This window comes from Rosa chinensis, chromosome 7 (genome assembly GCF_002994745.2).
Source record: "Rosa chinensis cultivar Old Blush chromosome 7, RchiOBHm-V2, whole genome shotgun sequence".
Taxonomy (NCBI): domain Eukaryota; kingdom Viridiplantae; phylum Streptophyta; class Magnoliopsida; order Rosales; family Rosaceae; genus Rosa; species Rosa chinensis.
In genome coordinates this window covers 21,231,800-21,257,050 of record NC_037094.1, presented here as the reverse complement: position 1 = coordinate 21,257,050, position 25,251 = coordinate 21,231,800, and the positions used below count along the sequence as shown (strand labels likewise).

The 25,251-nt window shown below is 39.0% G+C and overlaps 2 protein-coding genes across 9 annotated transcripts; both read left to right on the top strand.

The window, feature by feature from the left end:
• Positions 1–252: 252 nt before the first annotated feature.
• LOC112176852 (glutamyl-tRNA(Gln) amidotransferase subunit B, chloroplastic/mitochondrial) lies at positions 253–6,514 on the top strand. 4 transcript variants are annotated; one of them, XM_024314950.2, is made up of 10 exons: positions 253–905; positions 1,189–1,885; positions 1,963–2,172; positions 3,587–3,727; positions 3,844–4,047; positions 4,567–4,764; positions 4,836–4,904; positions 5,619–5,735; positions 5,889–5,980; positions 6,100–6,514. In XM_024314950.2, exons 2-9 carry the CDS (start codon positions 1,259–1,261, stop codon positions 5,967–5,969), a joined length of 1,647 nt encoding a protein of 548 aa, XP_024170718.1. In that variant the 5' UTR covers positions 253–905; positions 1,189–1,258; the 3' UTR covers positions 5,970–5,980; positions 6,100–6,514. The 4 variants fall into 4 exon arrangements, with proteins under 4 accessions (XP_024170718.1, XP_024170717.1, XP_024170716.1 ...); XM_024314949.2 differs by having other exon boundaries at positions 255–905; positions 1,217–1,885; positions 5,889–5,974; XM_024314948.2 differs by having other exon boundaries at positions 255–905; positions 1,213–1,885; positions 5,889–5,974.
• A 6,882-nt stretch (positions 6,515–13,396) lies between these two features.
• LOC112175740 lies at positions 13,397–25,040 on the top strand. Of its 5 annotated transcripts, none has more exons than XM_024313470.2 (16): positions 13,397–13,554; positions 13,710–13,776; positions 14,769–17,227; positions 17,336–17,845; positions 18,262–18,620; positions 18,759–19,219; positions 19,711–19,763; positions 19,845–19,952; positions 20,080–21,731; positions 21,899–22,007; positions 22,241–22,418; positions 22,790–22,857; positions 23,019–23,131; positions 23,219–24,100; positions 24,496–24,589; positions 24,668–25,040. In XM_024313470.2, exons 3-16 carry the CDS (start codon positions 14,779–14,781, stop codon positions 24,682–24,684), a joined length of 7,053 nt encoding a protein of 2,350 aa, XP_024169238.1. In that variant the 5' UTR covers positions 13,397–13,554; positions 13,710–13,776; positions 14,769–14,778; the 3' UTR covers positions 24,685–25,040. The 5 variants fall into 5 exon arrangements, with proteins under 5 accessions (XP_024169238.1, XP_024169239.1, XP_024169236.1 ...); XM_024313471.2 differs by having other exon boundaries at positions 13,710–13,806; positions 20,095–21,731; XM_024313468.2 differs by having other exon boundaries at positions 13,710–13,806.
• The last annotated feature ends 211 nt before the right edge of the window (positions 25,041–25,251 follow it).

The window sequence follows — 25,251 nt, the reverse complement described above, 5'->3', positions numbered from 1 at the left end:
GTTACTAGGGCTGGGATTTGGAACGTAAAATCGAAGGAACCGCACCGAAAGTCTCGGTTCGATTCTACGACATATGTATACACATTTTTTTCAATTCGGTTCCTGGAGATATATTCTCAGTTCGGTTCCGGTCATTATTTTTAAAACATCCTTGGAACCGAAATACATATGTTAGTGCATAAGTGGACATTAATGGTGAGCTTATTTCTGTAAAATAGGCCCTCTCATGTGATCAGGCACACACTTAGCCTTCCAAATGCGATCAGAGCCTTCCATCTTATGTCATAATATCCTATCCATTCGATCAAAAACTCTCACTCTCTCAGTCTCCATCCTAGAAACACGAACGGCGCTCGTCCTCGTCCTCGTCTCGATTGTAATAGAAGATGAAAACCGAGACGACCTCCCTCAAACTCTCACTCTCTCAGTCTCCTTCGATTTGTGTAAGCTTTCATTTTTCTCATTCAAGCGAACACAGCTGCAACCAGCAACCCGTCTCCGAGCTCCGCCTTTAGGTTTTCTCCGAGGAACCGACCCGAGCATGATCGGTTCGGTTCTATATCGGTTCTCGAACCTGCGCGGGCAAAGCCGACATGATTTCTAGTCATGCCCGATAACCACTCCGGCACGTCCACTTGAATGAGAAGTAGCCTCTAAACAAACTAGTAACCTCTAAAAAAACTACTAAAAACCAAAGCAACTCAAGTTCGAGTTCATAGTGATAAGCGGTATGAGGGATTGGAGCCAAAGTCTTTGTTGAACTGGGTTTTTGTTATCTGATATTCTGATTTTGGGTGGTGGTAACTTCCTCTGCTTCTGGGGCGCTTAACCAACTCACTATTCACTTCACTGCAACTTCAGTTTTGGCTCCTTAACCAAAACACCCAACTCTTGTGGGATTGCAAGTAAGTCTTTTCATTTTCTGTCTCAAGTGCTTTCTGTAATGCTATGAATGCCCTTTGCCATTATGATGAGTTGGGAATGTTGGTTTTTGGGTGGTATTGGAATTGGGTTTTGTGTTTTCTGTGTCTACTGTGATAGCCTGAGTTGGGTTTTTCATGTGCTTTGATTATTTGAATAAAGGTGACGGCTTTGGTTCGGATTGTGTTTTTGGGATTGATTGAGTTATCAGTTGTTATTCAATAGTTGATATTTCCATGAATTTAGATTCAAAATCTTATCCTTCAGGCATTGCTTCATATGTTTGCAAAGACAGGCCCTGCATTGTTTGATATCGAATTGAATCGAGTATAAGAACATGGCCTCCACAGTTTTCAGAAGCTTTCAAACGCACCCTTTTGTGTTCCATCCCACCACATTACTCAGAAGAAAGAATGTTCTTTTGTATTGCACAATGAGAAGTCAACAAACCCAGACAGCCACCCAAGAGAAGGTTAAGCCACAAGTGAAAGTTTCTAACTTGAACCCGAATAAGAAGCTGGAGAATATCTCAAAGGACTATGAAGCAGTCATAGGTATCGAAACCCATGTCCAGCTATCTACTCAGACCAAGGCCTTTTGTAGTTGCCCTTATAATTACGGCTCTCAACCAAACACTAGTATTTGCCCCATTTGTATGGGTCTGCCTGGTGCTTTACCGATTTTGAACTTTAAGGTCATTGAGTCTGCTGTGAAAGTTGGGCTTGCACTCAATTGCAAATTGGCAATGAACTCGAAGTTTGATAGGAAACAATACTTTTACGCGGACCTGCCAAAGGGGTACCAAATATCCCAGTTTGATGTTCCAATTGCGACCGGTGGCTACATTGATTTGGATATTCCAGTAGAGTTTGGTGGTGGGCATAGGAAGTTTGGCATTACAAGAGTTCACATGGAAGAGGATGCAGGGAAGCTGATGCATTCAGACGATGGAAGTTACTCACAGGAAAGTACATTTCGCTTTGTACTTGCCATTAACATTTCTCTAGTTCATATAAAATACTGTTTGTTTCTTTTCTGCAGGTTGATCTAAATAGAGCGGGTGTGCCCTTGCTTGAGATTGTTTCTGAACCTGATATGAGAAATGGTATTGAAGCTGCAGAATATGCTGCAGAAATACAGAGGGTGGTTCGGTATTTGGGAGTGAGTAATGGCAATATGCAAGAAGGTTCACTTCGTTGTGATGTCAATGTTTCTATTCGACCAATTGGGCAATTACAGTTTGGGACGAAGGCAAGTAGCTTTTACTCATTGATTTATTGTGTTAGTATACAGAGATAGTATTTAAAGAAAAGAAGAGAAGAACAAAGGACCGAGTGACATTACCACAAGCACTTAATAATTAGAAATAAGAAAAGTTTTTACGAATAATTATAAATCAGTGCAATGAATGCTCTGGATGACTTTAATTAGTCATCCTTACTTTTTTAATGCTTGGTGATTATTGCAATATCATCTTGACATGCCTAAAGAGTCAAAATTTCAGCAATGCCAATTGATTGAGACCGATAAGGCTCAAAGAAAAATACTGTAGTTTTGTTTTTTGTATGAAGTTCTAGAATGTTATAACACATATCACAAGGAAACATGAATAATAGAAAGGTTGGATTGAAACTAGTGTTGCAATAGCTACAGCTTGGCTAGAAAAGAATTACCCTCTTTGTAAACCCAAGGCATAAGCTATGGGACCAACTCCAAAACCAAGGCATTTTTGGTCCAAAAAGAAGTCTCAATGGTACTTTAAGAGTCCAAGTCAGTAAATGTTAATATATAAAGAAATCGAGAATTTAATAGTTCATATATCATTTTGTTATAGTATATGTTGGTGTAGTTCAATATCTTTAAGATTCTATTTGACTTTTAGGGTAAGTAGTATATCTTTAAGAACCGCAAGGATCTCTTGGTATTTATTGAGTCCTTAATAAGTCTTTTGGTATTTTATGACTCCAAGGGGATGTATTTGAGAAGCCGATATGGTTATCTGCTGTAAACCAAGGTAGATTGAAACACACCAAAATAGTGTTGTTGAAGGCTTGGTGCCTTTGGTATCTTTTCAACTTGATTTATTCTTTATTTTCTTAAGTTCTCTGCAACTACAATAGCTATAAACCTTTTTTTTCTCTTCTTCTAAAACGATTATATATTTTAAACTTTCAACTTCTTAAGCCCACCAGAACCATACCCAATCCCTTAGGTGGGTTGTCCTACATAAACTGCTATTACTCTTGAACACGTTGTCAAATATTCCGTCAAATTAGCTGCTTCTTACCTTTTGAAAGAAATAATATTCAGGAAATGTCAATATTTGTTACTTTTAGTCCTCGGTGGTATTTTCCCAGAAAGAATGTGTGGTACTCAACCATCAAACACAAACGTACACACTATAGTACTTGAATGATAGAATGAGATATGAAAAAAAGAAAATTGTTGTTCCATGTAATGAACAACATAAAGTATATTATTGATTGTTGAAGTCACAGCTCTGAAATTAGAAATCCACTAGTCACAACACACACACACACACACACTGAAAAAATGGGATGAAGAAAGAAGTTGCAACACAACGATTGTTTTTCTTTCGGTCATCTGATGATATAATACTATCATTTATTGCCTTTGGCGTCTGATGATCTTCTTACATTGGCAGGTGGAGATAAAAAATTTGAACGCTTTTTCAGCAGTGAGCAGGGCAATTGACTATGAAATTTCGAGGCAGGTGCTTCTTCATAGTCAAGGCCAAGACAAAGAAATTGTACAGGAAACACGACTATGGGACGAAGGAGCTCAGGTGATTTTACCTTTTCTTTTCATTCTCAGCATCTAGTCAAACAAGTACAAGAGTGTATGGCTGTCATTTCCTTTGTGTCTAATTACATGCTCTGCAAACATTATTGTAATGTTCAGAAAACAGTTACAATGAGGAAGAAAGAAGGACTATCTGATTACCGATATTTTCCCGAACCAGACCTTCCAGGAGTTTTCCTCACCCAGGACTATGTTGATGGTATTCATAACTCTTTGCCTGAACTTCCAGAAATGAAGCGTCGAAGGTATGAAAAGATGGGCCTAAGCATGCAGGACATTCTTTTCCTTGCTAATGACATGAATGTGAGTCCCCTGGATTATTCTTCTAAATGCTTGCTCTGTCTGGAAGTTGCTAATTGTTCTGAATTTGTTAATAAATGAACAAAGCAGAAGTTGAAATTTATGACTGAAATGTTGCTTGAAGATTTGACAAAGTAGCTAAGAAATATAGAAAAGCTAAACGTATTCTATCCTTATATTTGTTACAGATATATTTGATGTAAAATATAGTTTTCCAAGGTCAAGTTATTCAATCTGCATTTCAAACAAGATTAAATGTCAGTGAAAACTGGATTAGGAGAAAAAAAGAAAGAAGGAAAGAACAAGACAAAAGTGAATGTCTGTCTTCTTACATGGTCTGGGCACCGAGTGTAAAGTGTGACCAGAAGGTTTTAGTGCTAGATGTTTCTTAAGTCTTACTTCAAGGAAATCCTTTAATCAGTCAGTTATATTAATCATTAAGTACTCCTAGTGATATGTTATTTAAATGGTATATCATCGTACATGACCTGAAGCGGGGCACATGCTTAATGTGTACCTTAGGTTGCAGAATTTTTTGATACCACTATTAAGAAGGGTGCTGATGCGAAGCTAGCTGCCAACTGGATAATGAGTGATTTTGCTGCCTATATGAAAAATGAAGAGTTGTCCATCAATGAGGTCAAGCTTTCCCCCCAAGAGTTGGCTGAGTTAATAGCTTTCATAAAAGATGGGACTATTAGTGGGAAGATAGGGAAACAGGTAATGATTCCTTTTTCTTTTCGGGACAAGTTTTACAATTTTAATTATTTCTGAAATCTATAATTTTGCAGATATTGTTTGAGCTACTAGCAAAAGGTGGTACTGTGAAGGGACTGATAGAAGAAAAAGATTTAGTTCAGGCAAGTTGTTTATTGTATTGCCAGGCTATTTAATTCATAACACATAATTCTTGTCAAGTGGTCAGATGTGTGAATACTTAATGGATCGATGGTCACGGGCCAGAGCCTGTGGAACTGCCTAATATAGCATTCACTTTTTAATTTTATTTTCTTCGTCTAATTTCTTATTGTGTCAAATCAACACATATCACCATATATCTTAAAAACAACATTTTAGATTGTTTTTAACAATTTGGCGAATTATTGGAATGTCCTAAGATGTACTTTAGTTTAAGAAGTTAAAAGATAAACTCTTTTTTTCGCTAGTATACACCTTTATATGTTAGAAAGTCAATAGACAGTCATTAAAAGGATAGTTATGGAAATCGTTATATATATATATATATATATATATATATATATATATATATATATATATTCAAAAACAATATAAGGATTGATGTATCCTTCGGAAAGCTGATCTCTTCTTTCCAAGGACCAAAAAATTGGTAAGTAGGGAATAGCTTTTTGGCCTTTCCCCCAGCTGTACGGACTTTTAATTTCTGTACTTAACATATTAAGTTTATAGAATAGAGTAGTTCTGTTATATGTTTGCAAACAGAATTTATACACTTCTGCAGCCATGAAAACAGAGCAAAGAAAATCATCTTATGATAAAATAATATATAATTTGTTAGAAAATTGACGGTTCTCTAATGGCTTTGGTTGTAATAGATTGTAGATCCCGCTGAGATTGAGAAAATGGTGGAAAAGGTGTTGTCAGAGAATCCAAAGCAGCTGGACCAATATCGTGGTGGAAAGACTAAGCTGCAAGGTTATTTTGCTGGCCAGGTAAAATTCTGTCAAATCAATGGAGATATTCTTTTGTGTTGATCACAAGGGTAGATTATTTTTATCCCTCCCTTTTCCATTCATGATTACGCTATTAGTAATTATTTATTTATTTTTTGAGTGAGGTGGTTTGAACTTTTTAACTCTGCGCAGATAATGAAACTATCGAAAGGAAAAGCAAATCCAGGGCTTCTAAACAAGATTCTGTTAGAGAAATTAAATGCCAAAAGCTGATACAGGTATAGGTATCTGCAAACAATTTCTGTAATTCACTTATACACACAACTGCTGATCATGCATCTCTTACGATGTTCCTCTATGAATTCTGATGCAAATATAATATATATGTATTGCATTATATCAGTTTGCTACCAGATGATGCAATGACCTGGCCCCGAACTTCAAACCAGATGTATTCAACTCTAGTGAATTTGATCACACTGGAAGGGCCGTTACACTTTGTAACATGATTTATACAGCTCATGGTGGAAGTCTATTTAGACTTTGATGTGTTAGTTGACATCTCTCCTTCTGAACCAGTAATTGACAGCCGCTTGAAAATCTATGTGCCCTATCTGGAGAGCCTAGCTAGAAGTGATTTGCTCCTGATATTGTATTTCCTTCTTCTGTTTGATTTTGGTCTATAATGTTAGCAAGTTGGACGGATCAATATTGATTTGTAACCTGACATGCTCCTGCTATATAATCACTTTTGGAGTTCATTTTCTTTCTCTAGATGTTAATCTTCAGCGGACAGGCATACCATCTTTCATTACTCACCAACGTTGTCTAGTAACTAATGTTTTGAACACTGATTTATAGAGGTTGTAAATTGGCCTTGTCAGAGGTAATCTCTGCCCAGGTTAGAAAGCTTAGAAAAAATAGAATTTGAAGGTTTGGTGAAAAATAGATGAGAAGATTGTCAGTTTTGAAAGACAATTCGGTGATGTTCATAGTTTGTACTATTGTTTGTTACTATTTGTGAGCCCATCAACCAGTTTTGTCATGATCTTCATGATGCCCAAAAATTCTAATGTTCATACTTTTACAATGACAACAAATAATCCAGAAGGAATAGATTTTAGGTATCCGTCTTTTGGCTTATCTTTGATGTGAATTCGATAACAAAATAGCTTATTGTAACATGACCATCCACTCATCAAATCCAACACAAGTGCTCTAAAGAAGCAAACTAAATTGAAAACATGGGTGTACATATCAGTATAGGAACTTACTTCAGGGGTCGATTGGGAACAATCCAGAACGGTTCTTGATCCGTTGTGGACTCATCAAATTTGTAACATGGCTTCACAACTTTATCTTTTAAGTTGTACACGAAAACGTAACGACGACGATGATAACAGTAAATCGAGTTTTCTTCAAATTCTGTAAAATATAAGGCGGATAATGCTATCGAAGGTCGATTTAGGCACCAAATTATAAATCTGTGACCTAAACTTTCCACTTTTTCCCACGTAGCTCGACTTCTTGTAGGCCTCAAATTCATCTTATAGACCTCAAAATATGACTCTTTGTGGGAACTATCATCCAAGCTCTTGGACCAAAACCAGCGTCACACGCAAAATCTCACCCAATGACTCCACGAAGCGAGAGTATTGACTGTATTTCACCAAGTAAGTACTAGTCAAAGATCGATCCCGTTTGAAAATATATAAATTTGTCCTATCATGACGAGATTTCTCGAAGTCCCAAACTTGTACTACATTTGGTAACAATGCGAATAGTTTGCCGTTGAGGAATACAATCTCCCGAGAGCTGGGGTTAACGAGCAAGGGACTCCATGTTTTGTCTTTATGATTATAGACTGCAAGTTTATCAAACCTCCTACTTCTTGATGTTTGTCTAATGCAAATCGTCAAGAAAAACTTATTTACGGCCAGACGGCTCCGAAGAAAGGACAGCTTTAAATATTTCACTACTAGAAAAGCTGGAAAAGCCATCAAGAGCTCGAATATCTGAGAGTTGAATGCTTTCAACTGAAACAGGATTGAAAAGATTTAAGATTGAATCCTTGTTCATAATCACCAGCCACCCATGTGATGAGCCCACACAACAGCCTTCAAATAATATGTTCTTGATGGTATAGACCTTTTTCTCTTCGAGACTGAAAAACCGGCAACTGTTGTCTTCTTGACCATTACCAAGCACGAGCCATGGAGATTGAGGCAATGGCTTGTAATAAGGTGCAGTGATGTAAGAGTTTGCAACATACTTCCAAGAAGAACAAACTGCTTTATAGCGAAGGATGTCAATGGACGCAAGCTTTTCCAAGATCAAATCTGCGATTTCAATTGGGAGCTCGGACCACTTTGATTCGCATTGCTGTGCTCTCTTTTTGGTGCAGCAATTCTGATCATCGGCCATTGTCATTGGGATAGTAGTGCATAGCAGGATGGGAGAGTTTCCAAAGTCTCTATGATTATGATTTCGGGTGGTGGTAAAATCCTAATCAAATACTACTAGCTAGGGCTAGGGCACAATATTATGAAGTCGTGCTTAGGGATGACGATGGCCCATGAGGAAAACACAGGGATAACTCGGGCTTGGAAAACGGTGATCATAATACAATTTACCGTAATGAAGTTCAATTCTTTATTGGAAATATATTTTAGGTAAAAATATTAGGGGTCGTGACTACTTACCTAATTTTAGTCTAAAAATTGCCCACTTACTCCACTAAAAGTTTTTTACTCCTATTTACCCAATTTAAACGCAAGTGACATTTTTACCCAAATCTAATTAATAAACTACAAACTCTCTCCTCCTATCAGACTCTCTCTCTCTCTCTCTCTTCCCCTATCGCGTCGACTGAGCGAGTGACCACCATCTCTCTCTCTCTTTCGGGCTATCTCCTCCGTCGGCCTCATCGGATCTCCATTCAGGCCATGACTTCTTTCACTCCCCGTCATTTATCGGATTGGTTTGTCCTCACCGATTTCGCCATCTCCAAGTAGATCTTGCGACCCAATCATCAATCGAGATAAGGTTCTCGTACCACTCGTTGCCGCCGTCGATGATGGCGTCGCCGGGCTCCATGTAGGCAGACAAGGCGGTCGGTGGGACCGCCGACCTTGACGAGAATGATGACAGATCTAGGAATGTAACCGCGACGATGATGATGGTGATGTGTGGTGAACTAGGTTATGCACGGAAGGTGTTCGATGAAATTCCCCAGAGAGATTCGGTGTCGTGGAACTAGATGATTTCCGGGTATATGAAGATGGGGCATGCAGGGGATGTCATTGTTGGGTTGTTTGGGGAGATGAGGGAGGCTGGATTTGAGCCGAATGAGATGACTCTGGTGAGTGTTCTCGGGGTGTGTAGGGACCTTGGGGATTTGAGTTTGGGGAGGTAGGTGGAGGATTTTGTTGTTGAGAAAAAGTTGTAGCTGAATTCTTATTTGGGGTCTGCGTTGATTGGTATGTATGGAAAGGTGGTGATTTGTGTTCGGCAAGGAGGGTGTTTGATAGTATGAAGAAAAGGGATCGAATCACTTTTGTTTTTGGTTATTTTTTCATGTTTATTCTGCACAAAAGTGGGGATCTGGTAACCTGCAAATGGAACTGGTTAGGAATTGACACTTGTTACAGCCCAAGCTCAATGAGAGTGCTACAACTGATTGCACTATAGTAGACCAATGATTATTAGAAGATAAAAATGAGATTATTGGGGGCAGTAAAAAGATAATTAAGGGGCAATAAAATATTTATTGGGCAATAACATGATTATTACGGGGCAATAATAAGATTATTGGAGGGCAATAATAAGATTATGCGGGGTAGTAATAAGATTATTTATTTGGATAAACCTACTAAAACTTTCAAAATTAAAAACATCTTCATTTTTCACTAATTATTGGTCCCTAAAAATCTTGTTATTGAGGGGCAATAATATGTTTATTGGGGGGCAGTAATATGTTTATTGGGGAGCAATAATATGATTATTAGGTATTACTAGGGAGCAATAAAATCAGACGCCGGAATCCGGTCACTAGTCCGATATCCAAATTCCCGTGACCGGTCGACGGATTACGGTCACCGGTCACCGGATCGAGTCCGCGGTCGGCCATTGGTCACTGGAGTCCGGCAAGGTCTCCGATGACTTCTCTCACTAAGTGACAAAGAAGGAGAGGGCAAAATTATCCCAAAAATAAATAAAAAAGAATAAAAAAAACTTAATTGGGTATTAGGGAAATAATCTCTTAGAGTGTTTGGGTAAGTGGGCAATTTTTAAGCTAAAATTGGGTAAATGATCATTTTCCCAAAATATTAATTTGGAAGGGAAAATTTCACAAACAGTACACGAAATCTGAAACAGTACACGAAATCACAAACAGTACACCAAGTAAAGGCCACTAATAATTCTTATACATAGAGTTCCAAACCAAACATTTCGATACACGAAATCTGAAACTCGACCCACTATCAATATACGACGTCAATTTTTGACACCAAAATATCCATTATGCCCTCAGTTCTTTTTTTTTTAAATAATTTTTTTCTGTTATTTTTTTTTCCTTCGCTTTTATCTCTTTCTTCTTCCTTCTTCCGGGTTCACTCCTTGGCTTCCAAAGCCGCCTTCCTCACCTCCACGCTCACTCCCTCGCTTCCAACGCCGCCCTTGCCCTCCAATTGAACGCCCATTCCTCTACCCGAGAACAGATTTGTCTATTGTAGAGTTGTTGTTGTTGTTTTGGTCAAAGATACTTCAATTAAAGACACCCAAAAGGTGGAAAATACAACTGGAAACAGAAAGTAAAAACAAAGAACAATACAAAACATAGAAGCCACTAGGCCGGAACCCATTGTCATGACTCATGCCTAACACCCAGGAATAAGCATTAGTATACTGTAGTGCTTTAGTGCATGATTTCCCCTTGAAATTTCTGTTTACTTTCTCACTTGTCTTTTTACCATGTTTCTTCATAAGAAGCATCTGATGAATTTTTTTTACCATCAATATGTTCTATTCATCATTAAAAATCATTCTTCAAAAATGAAACACATTCAGACTGATGCTTATTTCTTACTTGTAGTTGAAAGTCTACACAGCCTCAAATGTTAGAGATGAGCTTGAAGAAGCAAAGAAAGATTTCATCAAAGCAAATGTAGTGGTAATTAAAGAAGTCGAGGAAAGTTTTTCTACCAAAGATGCTTGAAAGATTTTCGAGGGAAGCGTCTTTTGGCTCTGATGATCTTCTCAAATGGGTCACTGACAATGTTGATGAGAAGCTTCAGGATTCAATTAGAAAATGCATTGATCATAAATCCAGCAAGAAGGCATCTCAAATCATAGAGTGGTTGCCTTACAATTCAAGGTTCCGATACGTGTTCCCAAAGGATCTAGCAGAGAAACCATGGTGGTTGTGACTTGTGAGATTCATCCCAAATGCTTGAAGAAAAAATCTGACCTTTGTCGGCTTTTGAAGGTGCTAATAGCTCATCACACTGGTTAGCCAACAATACGCGGAGTACACTCGTGCATCTGATCTTATTTCAATACCACTGTGTATGTGTCCCTGAAATCCTCCCTCGAAGAGCTTTGTATGAACTTCATAGGCAGGGGCGGAACCAGGATTAAGAGTTTGGGGGGGGGGGGGGGGGGGGGGTGTCCAAATGTAGAAGTAATTTTCTTTTTTGTCATCTTAACTATAAGCTTGAAGTATATATTAAAATAAAAAAAGAATTAATGATAGTTAATGTCTTTTTACAACTATATTAAAGGTGTTGCTAGATAAAATTTAATGTTTGATACATATTTCCCTAATGGATGTTTTGAAAATATTAAATATAAACCAGAAGCAAAAGGAAAGACTAAAAGGGTTGAAGTGTAGTATGAAACTATGAAATGAGAAAATGAGAAAGGAATGATTAATGCACAGGGGGTTCTAATACAGTATATACATAGACAAATAAGGAAGCTATTCAAACTGGCAGGGGTCTCGACCCCCCCCCCCGACCTTAACACAGGTCCGCCACTGTTCATAGGTTCAATCTAACTCTGTTAACATTACTCTCAGTCTTGCAGCTGTTGTATGTGTCCCTGAAATCCTCCCTCTCATCAGAGCTTTGTATGAACTTGATAGGTTCAATATAACTCTGTTAACATTACTCTCAGGCTTGCACCTGTTGTAGTTTTAATTTTCAGACCTTTATTTGTATATGGGAGACTAATGTACATAATGTTGTAGCATCCTCGGTTTATGCAGTAAGGTAGTAAAATGTAAGTGGCGATTTTCGCACTCATTTTGCGTGCAGCGCTCTTTATTAATCTTCTTTTATCTGTTCATTACCTAAGTAAAATAAATTCGTAATTTCAACTTTATTCAGTTATTAGGTTTCCTCCCTTGGGCAGAGTTGGAGCTTTAAACTTCCACTTGAAAGAGACGACTCATTTATACAAGGACAAGCATGATAAGAACTTTGGCTTGCCAAACTTTATTCCTGCTGCTCTTGAAAATGTTACGAAAATGGTAACATTTCAGACTTTTTGTGAAGAATCTTGATGGGCACAGAGCAAGTCATCATCAGGATGCAAGGCAGCATGGTTCATGATAGTTACGGCCCAAAGAAGAGTTTAGTTTTAGCCTCTGTTGCAAACTATTTGCACAACTGCGATTTTCTAAACTACACAGTTGCGTAGAACCACACCAAAAATCATGCAATAGTTCAGCGGTTAGCAACTGAATTATCTTTTTATTTCTAAAATTTGAACATTTGTTAGCACCAACCCATTGCATGATTTTCAGTGATCTCATTCAGAAAGTGGCAATACAGTACCACAAAAATTTCCAAAATAATGTGTCACTTATGCACTAGAAGTTCAACTCTCTAGAAGCTGTTATGGTTTTATTAGAGGTTGTGTCGTCTCGATAATCAATTATATGATGTCACATTACATAATTCATAAAAAGAATTAAGTCAAAAAACGAAAAAGAAACGTTGGAACGTAGACCAATATGAATCCGTCACGTAACCTAACAACAAAACTTAACATGGAGTAATCATATTGCGTGAATGTTTTTATTGAGGTGGTGGGTATATGGTTTGGTGGTACTAGATTGAATGAACTCTCTTTTAGGGCTTAAACTGAAAGTCTTCACCTCAACAAAACAAAAACAAAAACAAAAAAAATAGAAAAAGTAATCCTTATCCACATGGTGGTCCATTAGGAAATCCACAAAAGAAAAAGTACTATTTTAGGGGGACTCAAATATAGACTGCAGGACCCTAATTAGTCACATTCTAATTGTACTCTTCTATAGGGAACCCTCATCTGTTCCGCTGACCCAATCCAATACCTCCCGCCACGTGTCCCTTCTCTTTTGGACTCTTCCCTCATCCCCTCACCCTCCTGTCACATATCCTTCCTCACTGTCCGATTCGAATCACCACCCTTAACTCCTTCACAGCTCCACGCCCCCGTCACGTGGGTCCCATCCAAAATCAAACTGTGATTTAATTGCCTGTGACGTACGATCCGTAACCGCCCATAACCTTCGATCCAACTTCAGAATCTTCCATCAACCACTCATAAAAATCCACGTGTCCCGGGCCTCTTTCCATACCCGTCGGATCTTTTGCCCATTTCCAATTTTTTTTTTCTTTTTCTTTTTCCTTTTTTAATTTTAATTTTTTGAAATTCGCTTCTCATTTAACATTTTTTCTCTCTCTAGAAAACAACAAAAAAAGGCCACAGTTTCTTTACTCACACACACAGAAAATATCACTTCGTGTTCGTCAGTACATTTGATTTCGCCGGAACCCTAATTCGATCCGCCGGAAACTCCAACACTCCGGTAAAAAACCAAAACCCTCTGCCGACGTTTTTGATTTCTTTTGTCCGTTAGGGTTCTTATTGTTCTCTTCTCGCTGGTGTTTGTGGTTATCAAAAATTAGGTGAGGGGGGTGAGAGAGAGGGAGAGAGACTGAGTTTTAGGGTTTGGTTTTGCAGATGAGCGCACGATTGGGGAGCAGCTGAGAGATCAACCGGGCCGGATTTCGTCACCGGATGGAGGGAGGTAGCGTCTCTACACTTCTTACTTCTTCTGGTACTGTTCATTTCTCTCTATTTGCTTATCTGTCTAGGGATTCTCTCTCTCTCTCTCTCTCTCTCTCTTAAAATTAGGGCAAATTTTGTTCCTTTGCTTTCCTGTAAAACGGTGAGTTTAATTCAATAGCTTCTGCTTCCCCCACAATCTAACAGGAGACAATTGGAAATGCCGAAGCTTTAATCTTTGAATTTATGATTATATGCGTTCTGTGTGATTATTGTTCTGTTTAGTTCTCCGCGGTACGGTGACTAGGAGTTAATCGATTTGTGTGTAACCTCTACTTAGTGTTTAGTGAGTAAAGGTGGATTCTTTTCCAGAGTCATGAAAGTTTTATGGAATTGAAATATTGTCTGGTTGTCGGTTCAGGCTTGGTTTACTCATTTGCAGTTATTTGGGAGTTATCTTCCTAGTAATCGATAGGTAGATACACAGAAAGTTGATCTAGGATGGAGGTTTAGTTTTACTGTTGTCTTTACAATCTTGGGTCATAGGAACTGTTCAAATTTAGAAACTTACAGCATTGTGGAGGTTAGCATGTATGCATTTAGTTATCATTTCTTTTTGTTGCTTAGCTTCAGTTGTTTATTATAAACTTTTTATTGCTTTTGTTTGGATTGATTTTTGCATGATGCTCACTTTCAAAACAACAATCAATTTGCTTTTTTGATGCCATAATTAGGCACCTTTTCAAGGCAAGCATGTATATGGTTCCGTTGGATAATTGAGTGCCTTTCTTAAACATATCACGTTGAAGACAGTTGTAAGGCTATGACACATTGTGACAAGGTGTTATTTTTTTATTTTGCAAGATGATAGTCGTAAATATTAGGTGAATCTAATTATCTAATTGCACAAAGTTTTATCTCACTGTAGCAGCTATCTGGGAACGTAGATTTTGATTTTTTTTTGGTTTGAATAATATGTCTTATTATTATCATTATTATTTTTCTTGTTTGTAGGGATTCACCCATGGAGTATGATGACAATGATTTTCAAAGCCAGAATCTTCAATTAGCTGGTGAAGGGAGCACCAATTGTCCTCCAGTTTTACAGCCATATGGTCTTCCCAAATTTGATTTTGATGACAGCCTTCAGGGGCATTTGAGGTTTGATAGTTTGGTTGAAACTGAGGTTTTTCTTGGCATTGAGAGTAGCGAAGCTAACAACTGGATTGAGGATTTCTCTCGTGGGAGTAGTGGGATAGAGTTTAGTTCAAGTGCAGTAGAATCGTGCTCTATATCAAGGCGGAACAATGTTTGGTCTGAGGCCACGTCCTCAGAATCTGTGGAAATGCTATTAAAATCTGTTGGGCAGGAAGAAATAATTCCCGCTCAGACTATCTTGGAGGAATCAGATGCCTGTAAGGAAGTGGGTTGCATAAAACAGATGGATACTAATTTGAAGAATGATGATAACATTCTCACTGAAACAGGGGATGTTAGAGATCTACATTCTACTTTACTGCTAGATGAAACTGCCGGAAACCTTTCTGGCTTAGATAATGTTGGAGATCAGCCTCGGCTTGAGGATGCTTCACAAACTCAGGAAGTTGAATTACCAGTTGATGGAAATTCAAGTGTTTTGGATCCAAATTCTGTCAGTGATCGGGATAGGCTGCCTGTAACTACAGGGAGCCTGACTGATGATAAAGGCAAGGATGTGAATAATATGGAATTTGATAATTTAGTTGATTATCCTCCAGATAAAAAAATGCATGAAAATTCATCTGCTTCAGAGATGCAAGTTGATAATATGATGACTTCTGTGCGAAGTATTATTACAAGCAGTGATGAGTTGAATAATCAAGATGTTCCACATCATATAGTGGATATTACTGAAGAGAATCCAGGCAGTCATGATGTGGCAAGCATAGATATTCAATGTAGGAATGATTTGGACAAACCTCATTGTTTAGCTTCAGAGGTGGAGTCTGGAAAAAAAGAAATTGCAAATGAAGATACTGTTATTGATGTGCAGGAAGCGTCTAAAATTATGCTGCAAGGGGATTCTATTTTACATACAATGGGTGGATGCAGTGATAAGGAATGTCCTGGAGTTCTTACTGAGACCAATAAATGTGAAGATCTGGTACTGTCTAAGGACCCTGATGTTGGTGGTGATCAATCCACAATGACCTACACAAATGATGCTGGGTATGGAATTGAGGTTAGGAACAACCTTGGCGAAATTTCTTCCAGTCTAGATCCTATTCTGAAAGGGGAATCTGATTTACAGACAGTGGACAGATGCACTGACAGGGAATGCCCTGAAGTTCTTGATGACACCAACAAATGTGAAGATGTTGTTATCTCTTTTAAAGACACAGATACTGGTGGTGTTCCAGCTAAGTCTGACAAAAATGACAGTGGTTATGGCACTGAGGATCAGAACAGCAATACTGGAGTTTTGTCTGGTCTAGATCCTACCCTCAAAGGGGATTCTAACTTGTGTACAATGGATGTATGTACTGTCAAGGAATCCCCTGAAGTTCCTTCTGTCTCGTTGAAAGCTACAGACACTGGTGGTGATCAATCTAAATTACACACACCTGACTTATCACCAAATGGGAATGACACCGGGCATGCAGTTGAACTTGGCAACAGTGTTTCTGCCTGTGCAAGCCCTACCTTGAGGACGGATAATGATTTACATACAGTGGATGCAAGTAGTGACAGGAAATGCCTTGATGTTCATGTGGAGACCACTAAATGTGAAGACATAGTGTTGTCCAAAGGCACAGATACTACCGGTGATCAATCTAACATAAGCCCACATGTTTTATCACCTGTAGCCTACAAAAGTGATACTGTGTATGCAGATGAGGTCGGGAACAGCAATTCTGGATTTTCGTCCAGTCTAGACTCTAGATTGAAGGTGAATTCTGGAAAGAGCACCGAGGAGGATGCATTAAAAAGTGGTGGCCAACCCATTGATAGTGAGATTTTGGTCAGAAAGTCTGAGGCTTCTATGGCAGTCATTGAGGAAACTGAGGTTTTCAAAGGCAGAGGTGATGAGAATCCGGAAGTTCATTCTAATTTGACTCCAACATGCTCTTCAGCCGAAATGCCTAGTGAAGTGCATGTGACTGGAGCTTCTAAAAGTCTCCATGATGCTTTTGGAGTTTCTGCTGAGGAATTAAATGAAGAAAGCCATGTGTCACCTTCTAATCTGAAGGAGTCTACAGAAAGGTGTTCTGAAAATGAAGTTTGCAAAGAAGGTATATCTGGTAAATGTGACCAGGATCTCTCTTACAGTGAAAAGGATACTACAAATTTACCTGTTGAATCTAATAGTATGGATTTGGAGTTTGTTGGATCTGCTGGTAAGGGAGATGAGTCCTCATCTTTGTGTGAAGATTCTGCAGAAAAAGAGTTGATTGTTCCAACACTAAAACATGATGTTGATGGCAATGCATCAGGTATGCTTTGAAATTGAGACTGGATGGACAGAAATTTCATATCAACTAAATGTCTAAATGTACTAACTTGGACCTCTCTCTCTCTCTCTCTCTCTCTCTCTCTCGCAGTGGCTGATGTTCCCTTGGAAAGTTGTGATCTGGCTTCTTGCGGCACAAGGGATGTTGTTCCCTTGTCTTCTGAGAATGGTGCAACCACACATATTCATAACGTATCAGTGGTTCCTGCAGCACCTTCTCCTGCTATGGGATCACACTCGGACAATAAAGGAGAAACTGCAATCGAAATATCCAAAGATACAAGTGTATCAGGTACAGTGTCATCACCCATGGTAGAATCTGGACCAGGCCCTGTTTGTGAAGCTGAAAAAGGTGCTTCTTGTGATACTGCTGGACAACTGTTATGCAATACGCTTGATCAGTCTCTGCCAATTTCAGTTAGTTGCAATACTGAAAACCAAAGTGAACCTGGAACAGCAGTTGCTATTGAAATTAGCAAGAGAAGCACAACGGATATGGAAGTAAAACGAGGTGATGATGCTGAAGCTCAAGATGGAGCAACAACAGAAAACAAATCTACCACAGAAGACAAATCTGAAAAGGCATCAGCGAATGTAACAGGTGATAAATTTTAGTTTATTTGTTATCATTATTCGTTTCTCCTTTTAGAAAGAATTTGGACTTAAAACAATATAACTTCGTATATATGATCTCTGTCAATATCATCTATATGAGTTGCACTGCCTAATGTGGCAAGCTTGAACGAGTCATATATTTGTATCAACTTCTTCTGAATATAAGTGAGTTGAGTTTCTTTACGTTGCTCTCTGTGACATCTGAGATCACTTGGATTGTTTCCTAAATTTTGATGGAAGTCATCTAGCTTTATCATGTTGGGATCATGAATCAGAATTGAGATCTGGGATTTACATCTTCTAGTGAGGGGACTGTGACACATGCGAAAGCTAGTTCATACGTATCTATTGGTCTTACTGCCATGTCAAGTTGGTTTAATTATCATTTTGATCATTATTCAGGTGATGCTTTTGGAAATTTTGAAGGTCCAATGCTTTCTACTTGTTCGCCCGAATCTTGTTCTAAGTCTGCTGATCCCTACCAGCCTGGTTGTGATTCTCCCAAAGTTTTTGGAACAACTGAGATTCCTGAGACTAAACATGAAAAAGGCAATATCAAGGAGTCGACAAATCAGAATGCCGCAGATACTAACGTAGTTGGGGATGGCGGCAAACATTCTTCTAATTCCTCGAATCCAACTGGAAATGATGTCCCCAAAGATCAGGGATATGGCACCTCAGATATCACTTCCTTTGCAGATTTGCCTATAGGGGTTGCTGCCAACAGCTCGCAGCCCTTTCCTGCTATTTCAGCTCCCAAAGTATTATTTTTAACCATATTTGTTGCTCATTTTTATAGTGAACTAATATTTTTGTTTCTTAAGAATGTATATATTTGGGTGTTGTGTCACCATACTGTTCAAAATTCTTATTTAGATTTTTCCTTTTTCTTTGTGAAGATTGTAGATGGGTCTCAAACAAATTCTGCCTCAGGCCAGATGGATGCAAAGATCTCGCAAGAAATTTCTCGTGGAGGTGATGGAGAGATTGCTGGTGGTGGTTCTAAAGGTACCACAGAACGGAAAAGAAGGCGAGCATCTAGTAAGGGAACAGGTAAAGAGAGTGCTAAGAAGGGAACTGTGAAAGCGACAACTCCTATGAGACAAGCAGACAGAGGAGACAAATCTAGCAGTGTGCCCCTGGGGAAATCTGGAATTTTTCAGTTTGCGCATCCAAGTGACATACAGTACTTCGGGCTTGTGGATGGTAGCTCAAAAACTTATTCAGTTCTTACTAGTGCAACATCTGGTCTGCCAGATCTGAATTCTTCTGCTCCAGCATCTCTAGTATTTCAGCAGCCTTTCACCGATCTGCAGCAAGTGCAATTACGTGCTCAGATCTTTGTTTATGGAGCTTTGATGTGAGTCCTCTTGCTAATTCTATATGTTCTATACTGATTTTTTTTTATTTGTCCTTTTTCGTGCTTTAGTTTCTTTACTGATGTGAGTCCTCTTAGTATGAACCAAACTCATATAATGAAGAAGGGAAAAAATCTAAATAAGAACATATTCTTCTATAAAATGAATGGGAAACATTCAAATGGTGCTTTTTATATATTTTGGGGCTGCTGCTTAAAGTTATTGATAACAGAATCATAAACAAGAAAAGGCACAGTGAAAATGTGATATCCTGAAACTTATATACTGAAAAGAGTAAGAAGGCAGAGTTTTGATGCTTCTGCATTGGTTTTGAGAGAGGATTTGTGTTTTTCTTTGGGGTGAGGGTGGGATAATTATATGAATGGTGTGCTATGAGGAAAAAGAACAGAACATGGAAGCTCTTCAATTATGGGATTATTGTATTTCAACTCTGAGAAAAGTGAACACATTTTCTTTCCCCTTTATTGTACAGTCAAGGAACAGCACCTGATGAAGCTTATATGGTGTCGGCATATGGAGGACCTGGTTAGTTATTGTTGTCTTTATTTTGTTTCTCTTCACAATTTTATAAATGTATAGTAACTTGGGATTTTTTTTTCCTGTTAGATGGTGGAAGGAGTATCTGGGAGAATGCGTGGCGTAAGTGCATAGAGAGGCTACACAGTCAAAAATCTACCCCTATTAATCCAGAAACCCTTTTGCAGTCATCCTCTGGTACATCCTTGAAATTTAAGCTGTTTTATTCTCTTTTGAATATTTTCTGCATCTCTGTTTGTAGACTCCTCTATTCCTTTTAAAAAAATTCTTTATTGATTTTATTGAGTTTTTAACTCTGCTTCAGACCTGAGATTTACAGGTGGTAGGGTTCCTGATCAAGCTGGTAAACAAAGTGCATTCCAGGGTAAAGTTATCTCCTCACCTGCTGGTCGAGCCAGCACAAAGGGTATTCCACCTACTGCGAGTCCCATGATACCAATTTCATCACCGCTTTGGAGCATTCCTACCCCTGCTTGTGAGGCCCCTCAATATAGTGTTCTGCCGAGAGGTTCGGTAATGGATTATCAGCAGGCCCATACTCCATTGCATCCTTTCCAAACATCACCCATAAGGAACATTGTTGGACAAAATTCCTCGTGGATGTCTCAGTCCCCGTTTCGGGGTCCCTGGGTTCCTTCTCCACAGTCATCTGCAGCTGAAACCAGTATTCGTTTCTCAGCATTTCCTAGTACAGAGTCAGTGCTGCTGACTCCTGTAAAAGAAACAACTTCATCACAAGTATCCAGTATAAAGCATGCCTCCTCGGTTGTTACTGGTCAAACTGGGGCTACAACCAGTGTTTTTGCAGGGGTTTCTCCACTGCTTGACTCAAAGAAAGTGGGAGTAGCATCACCTGGCGAGCCTTCATCTCAACCTAAGTCTAGAAAAAGAAAAAAGATCTCAGATTCTAAGGAACTTGGTCCGATTAGTTTGCAGCCTCAATCTGAACCTGAGTCAGCTATAACCCTGGCTGTTACTAGTAGTGTATCTACATCTGTTGTAGTCACTGCCCCAAGTACCTTTGTGTCTAAGGCCATGCCAGAAAAATTGGCTATGTCGGTATCCTCCGATCACCTCAAGAAAGCAGATCTTGGTTTGGAGCAGAGGGCAACTTTATCAAAAGAGACTCTTAGTAAAGCTAAGGAGGCTAGGCAACAAGCAGAGGAAGCTTCTGCTCATGCTGCTGCAGCTGTTGGTCACAGTCAAGAAATATGGAGTCAGTTGGATAAGCAGAAACATTCCGGATTGACATCAGATGCCGAAGCCAAATTAGCTTCTGCTGCTGTTGCTGTAGCTGCCGCCGCTGCTGTTGCAAAAGCAGCAGCTGCAGCTGCCAATGTTGCGGCAAATGCTGCATTGCAAGCAGTACTGATGGCTGAGGAAGCCTATGGGAATCAAAGTGAAAGTATGGTAGATTTGAGTACTGATGGAGTGAATGCATTGGGATTGGCTGCTCCAGGATCTGTTTTTAGTGCTGAGGATGGAACAAACAGTTCAAGTTCAATCCTTTTTGCTGCTAGAGAGGCTGCTAGAAGGAGGGTTGAAGCTGCATCTGCAGCCTCAAAGCGAGCTGAAAATATGGACGCCATAGTAAAAGCTGCTGAGCTAGCCGCAGAAGCTGTATCACAAGCTGGAACAGTTGTTGCTATGGGTGATCCTGTGCCTTTGAGCGACTTGGTAAAAGCTGGTCCTGAGGGTTATTGGAAAGCACCCCAAGTATCTTCAGAGACTGTTAAGAAATCAAATGACGGAATGAGGGAACAATCAAATTTTTCCACTGTTGGAGAAGATTCAGATAAGGAAGAAACACTGATCACTGCCACTAAGAAATCGCCTACAGTCGGTGAAAGGGTTACTGAGATTATAAAGTCTGCTTTGCCCACTGCTGGGAATGATCTTGGAAAAACTGCAGAAGCGTCCAAAGATAGCTGCATCGTTGAGGGTTCTCAAGTAGAGGTATAAAGCTGAAGAATGATCTTAAATGTTTTGTTATAACTTCTTTTTTTATTTCCCTTTGCTGTTGCAATGTACAATCATATATTCATAGAGTGATTATGTGCAACTTTGTTCTGAAGCTTGAGATGGTATGGGCTTTAACATATTACTCACTTGGTTTCTTCTAGGTTTTCAAAGAAGGGGGTGGATTTGCAGTGGGCTGGTTCACAGCTACTGTATTGAGTTTGCAGGACGGCAAAGCATGTGTATGTTACACTGAGCTTCAGTCAGACGAAGGTATGCTTCTCTCAGTGCTGCCAGATAGTAACAAATAATCAATCCTTTGCCCTTGTTCTTAAGTGATAAATTCTTGAGTCCTGCTAGGTTTAGGATCTAGTTTTGCTGTATGTTTTTTGCTGGCAATGCTACCTTTATTATTATACACGTAACTAAGCTCCTCTGACAAAGAATATCTTGTGCCTACGTGCATGTCATTCACCCAATGTATATATGGTTTCCCATTGACATAGGCTCAGGGAAACTACAGGAATGGGTGGCACTTGACAGCAAAGACGATAAGCCACCAAAAATACGTGTTGCTCGCCTTCTTACCCCCTCCCTTGAAGGAACAAGGAAAAGGCGGAGAGAAGCAATGGCAGATTACGCTTGGTCTGTTGGAGACAAAGTTGATGCCTGGATACAAAACAGGTAACCACAAGTTTGTTTATAATTGTTTGTTGGGAATTTTGTATGCGTGAAATTGCCCAGGAAGGTAAATATGACTATTGCCTGCAATTGTATCAAGGCTGCAAAAAAGATTTTGTGAATGCTTTTCAAGAATACCAAACAAAACTTCATCTGCAATTTGGGTGATACTGAACTTCTCGGTTACATTTCCTTGTATTTTTCTTCATCAATTGAAACAACTTGGTAGTGTTGGTATCTTAAATATTGATGAATTTGCATCAGGTCTTCCTATTTACGTACTGTATCTTTGGTGTTTTTTTCTCCGGTTTCCACATCCACTTTTGAGTCATTGGTATCATTAACTCATCTGATGACTATCAATTTATTTGCAGCTGGTGGGAAGGTGTTGTGACTGAAAAAAACAAGAAAGATGAAACTATACTAAAAGTCCACTTTCCAGGTGTGTATTTCTTTTTATTTTTTTATTTTTTTTATTTATTTATTTTTTTTTTGGGGGGGGGGGGGTTGAGTGCATTGGTTGTGGGGGTGCTCTGCGTACGACTCCTGCATCTAGTTGATTTTGATTGTATTATAAGATCCTATGCTGAATAATTCTTACAGCTCAAGGGGAAACATCACATGTTAAAGCTTGGCATCTTCGGCCTTCTCTGATTTGGAAGGATGGGGAATGGGTTGAATGGTCCAGTGTGCGGAATGACGGCTCTTCCATGGAGGTGCCCATCTTGACAGGCACTTTTGCTTGGTTTTGTAGTTTTGTAAAGTTAATTTTTTAGTTCACTAAGTGCATGTTCGGTATTCAGGATGGCTTGCCGCAGGAAAAGCGAATCAAATTGGGCAGTTCTACAGTGGAAGGAAAAGGGAAGGATAAGACTTTAAAAAGCAATGTTCTTGATGCAGGAAAACCTGAAGAGCCAAGTTTGCTGAATTTGTCTGCAAATGAAAAGGTATTTAATATAGGTAAAAATACCAGGATTGAGAATAAGCTTGATGGAGCCAGAACAAATCGGACAGGGTTGCAGAAGGAAGGATCAGTAAAATTTGGTATTCCGAAGCCCAAAAGAAAATTTATGGAAGTTAGCAAGCATTATGTGGCCAATCAGACTAGTAAGGTTAACGAGTCTAATGATTCTGTGAAATTTGCGAAATATTTGATGCCACAATCATCAGGTTTCCGTGCATTGAAAAATACATCTAAATTTGATACAAAGGACAAAGAGGGGGCCGATAACAAGCTAAGGGGTTTTAGATCTGAAAAGCAGCGGAGTATGTCGGATAAAACAGTTCCTCAGAAGGACAACTTTTCAATAGATTTAGTTTCTGCTGCGGATGGCTCCAGTAAGATGGACCATACAAGAAAGGTCAAAGACTCTGTAAGACAAGCTGAGGGTTTATCTGGCAAGCGCAACATATTTGAGACGGGATCAGGTTATAGCTCAGATGGAAGAGCACAGGGCGCAGCCATGTTCTCTTCACGAACTCCGTCGTCAGATTTACCTCCATCCAAGAAGGTAGCCACTACAACTGCTAAATCCGAACGGGGAAATAAAGGAAATTTTGCACCAGTTGTTGGAAAGTTGGGTAAAATTGAGGAGGGCAAAGGTACAAGTAGTAATCCTGTAAGGTCAACTGCAGAAGTAGTCGAGCCTCGTAGATCAAATCGCAGAATTCAGCCAACATCAAGAGTAAGTATTTGATATGCATGCCTTCTTTATTTTGCATATAGATGTTCAATGTTAATTTTTTTCTTTTTCACATGTCTTTTTTATGTCGGAAGATTGTTGCATGGGCGTGAGTATTTGTTTTAATCTATGAGCGAGTAGCATGCTTCTCCACTATTTTGATGTAAAATATCCAGAAAAGAGGAATTAATGAAATAGCATGATAGATGAATCTGTAGCTAGAAAGTATTTTATAAGAACTGTACAAAGACTATTTAAAGAAATTAACTCCAGAATCCACCATATACAACTCTTTTCATGCATATGCTAGCTCCCTTGCTTCTGTTGCATGTGTGTTAACAATCTCTTTTTGAATATTCACAAGTTTAAGGCTCATTCTGTTAATTTGCTGGCCACAGCTATTGGAAGGACTGCAAAGTTCGTTGAGCATTTCAAAGATTCCTTCCGTTTCACATGAGAAGCCCAGAAGTCAGAATAGAAATGGTTCTAGAGGTTAAATATGATCTTCCAGGGCTTCTTTTTTTTTTTTTTGGGAAACTTTATGTGAATCTGACTGTTAGATTGTGACAGGGAGTAACCATGATTGAGAGGAGCTCTTGCAATGACAGGTTCCGGTCAGAGGAACGTCGGTTTTTGATGGCAAGGGAAACATACCCAGCATATTGTGCATATTGATCATAGGATGGAAACTCTTGCTTCCTTGGTTTGATGGTCGGTCAGTAAAGAACTAGTTGAGAGTAGATGTTCATAGTGATTTTAGCCTTTGTTTCACAGTTAATGGTCTTCCTAGGTCTCGCTCAGATAGGTTGTATATGGAAATTGCCCATGTAGTTTGGCCTGTTGTAATGCAAGTCTTTCAGATGATCATTAAATTATTAATCAGCAACTTGATGGGAATCATCTGGTTTCAATGATTGTTGTTAAATGTCCCAATCTTCATAAACGTCAGAGTTAAGTTAATCAATAATTTTCCTGCTTGGCCTGATTAAGTTTTCTCTTGACGTTAGGTACTTTTTCTTTGTTAGATGGCGTTCTTTCTAGTAGATTTTTTCTTATGTGGCTTCAGATTTTGTACAAAGATGGAGCAAGTCTCATTAAGCGTAGTTTATGCTTGCATTCATTTGAGGATAGTTTTTCTAACACCGTCAGAACCA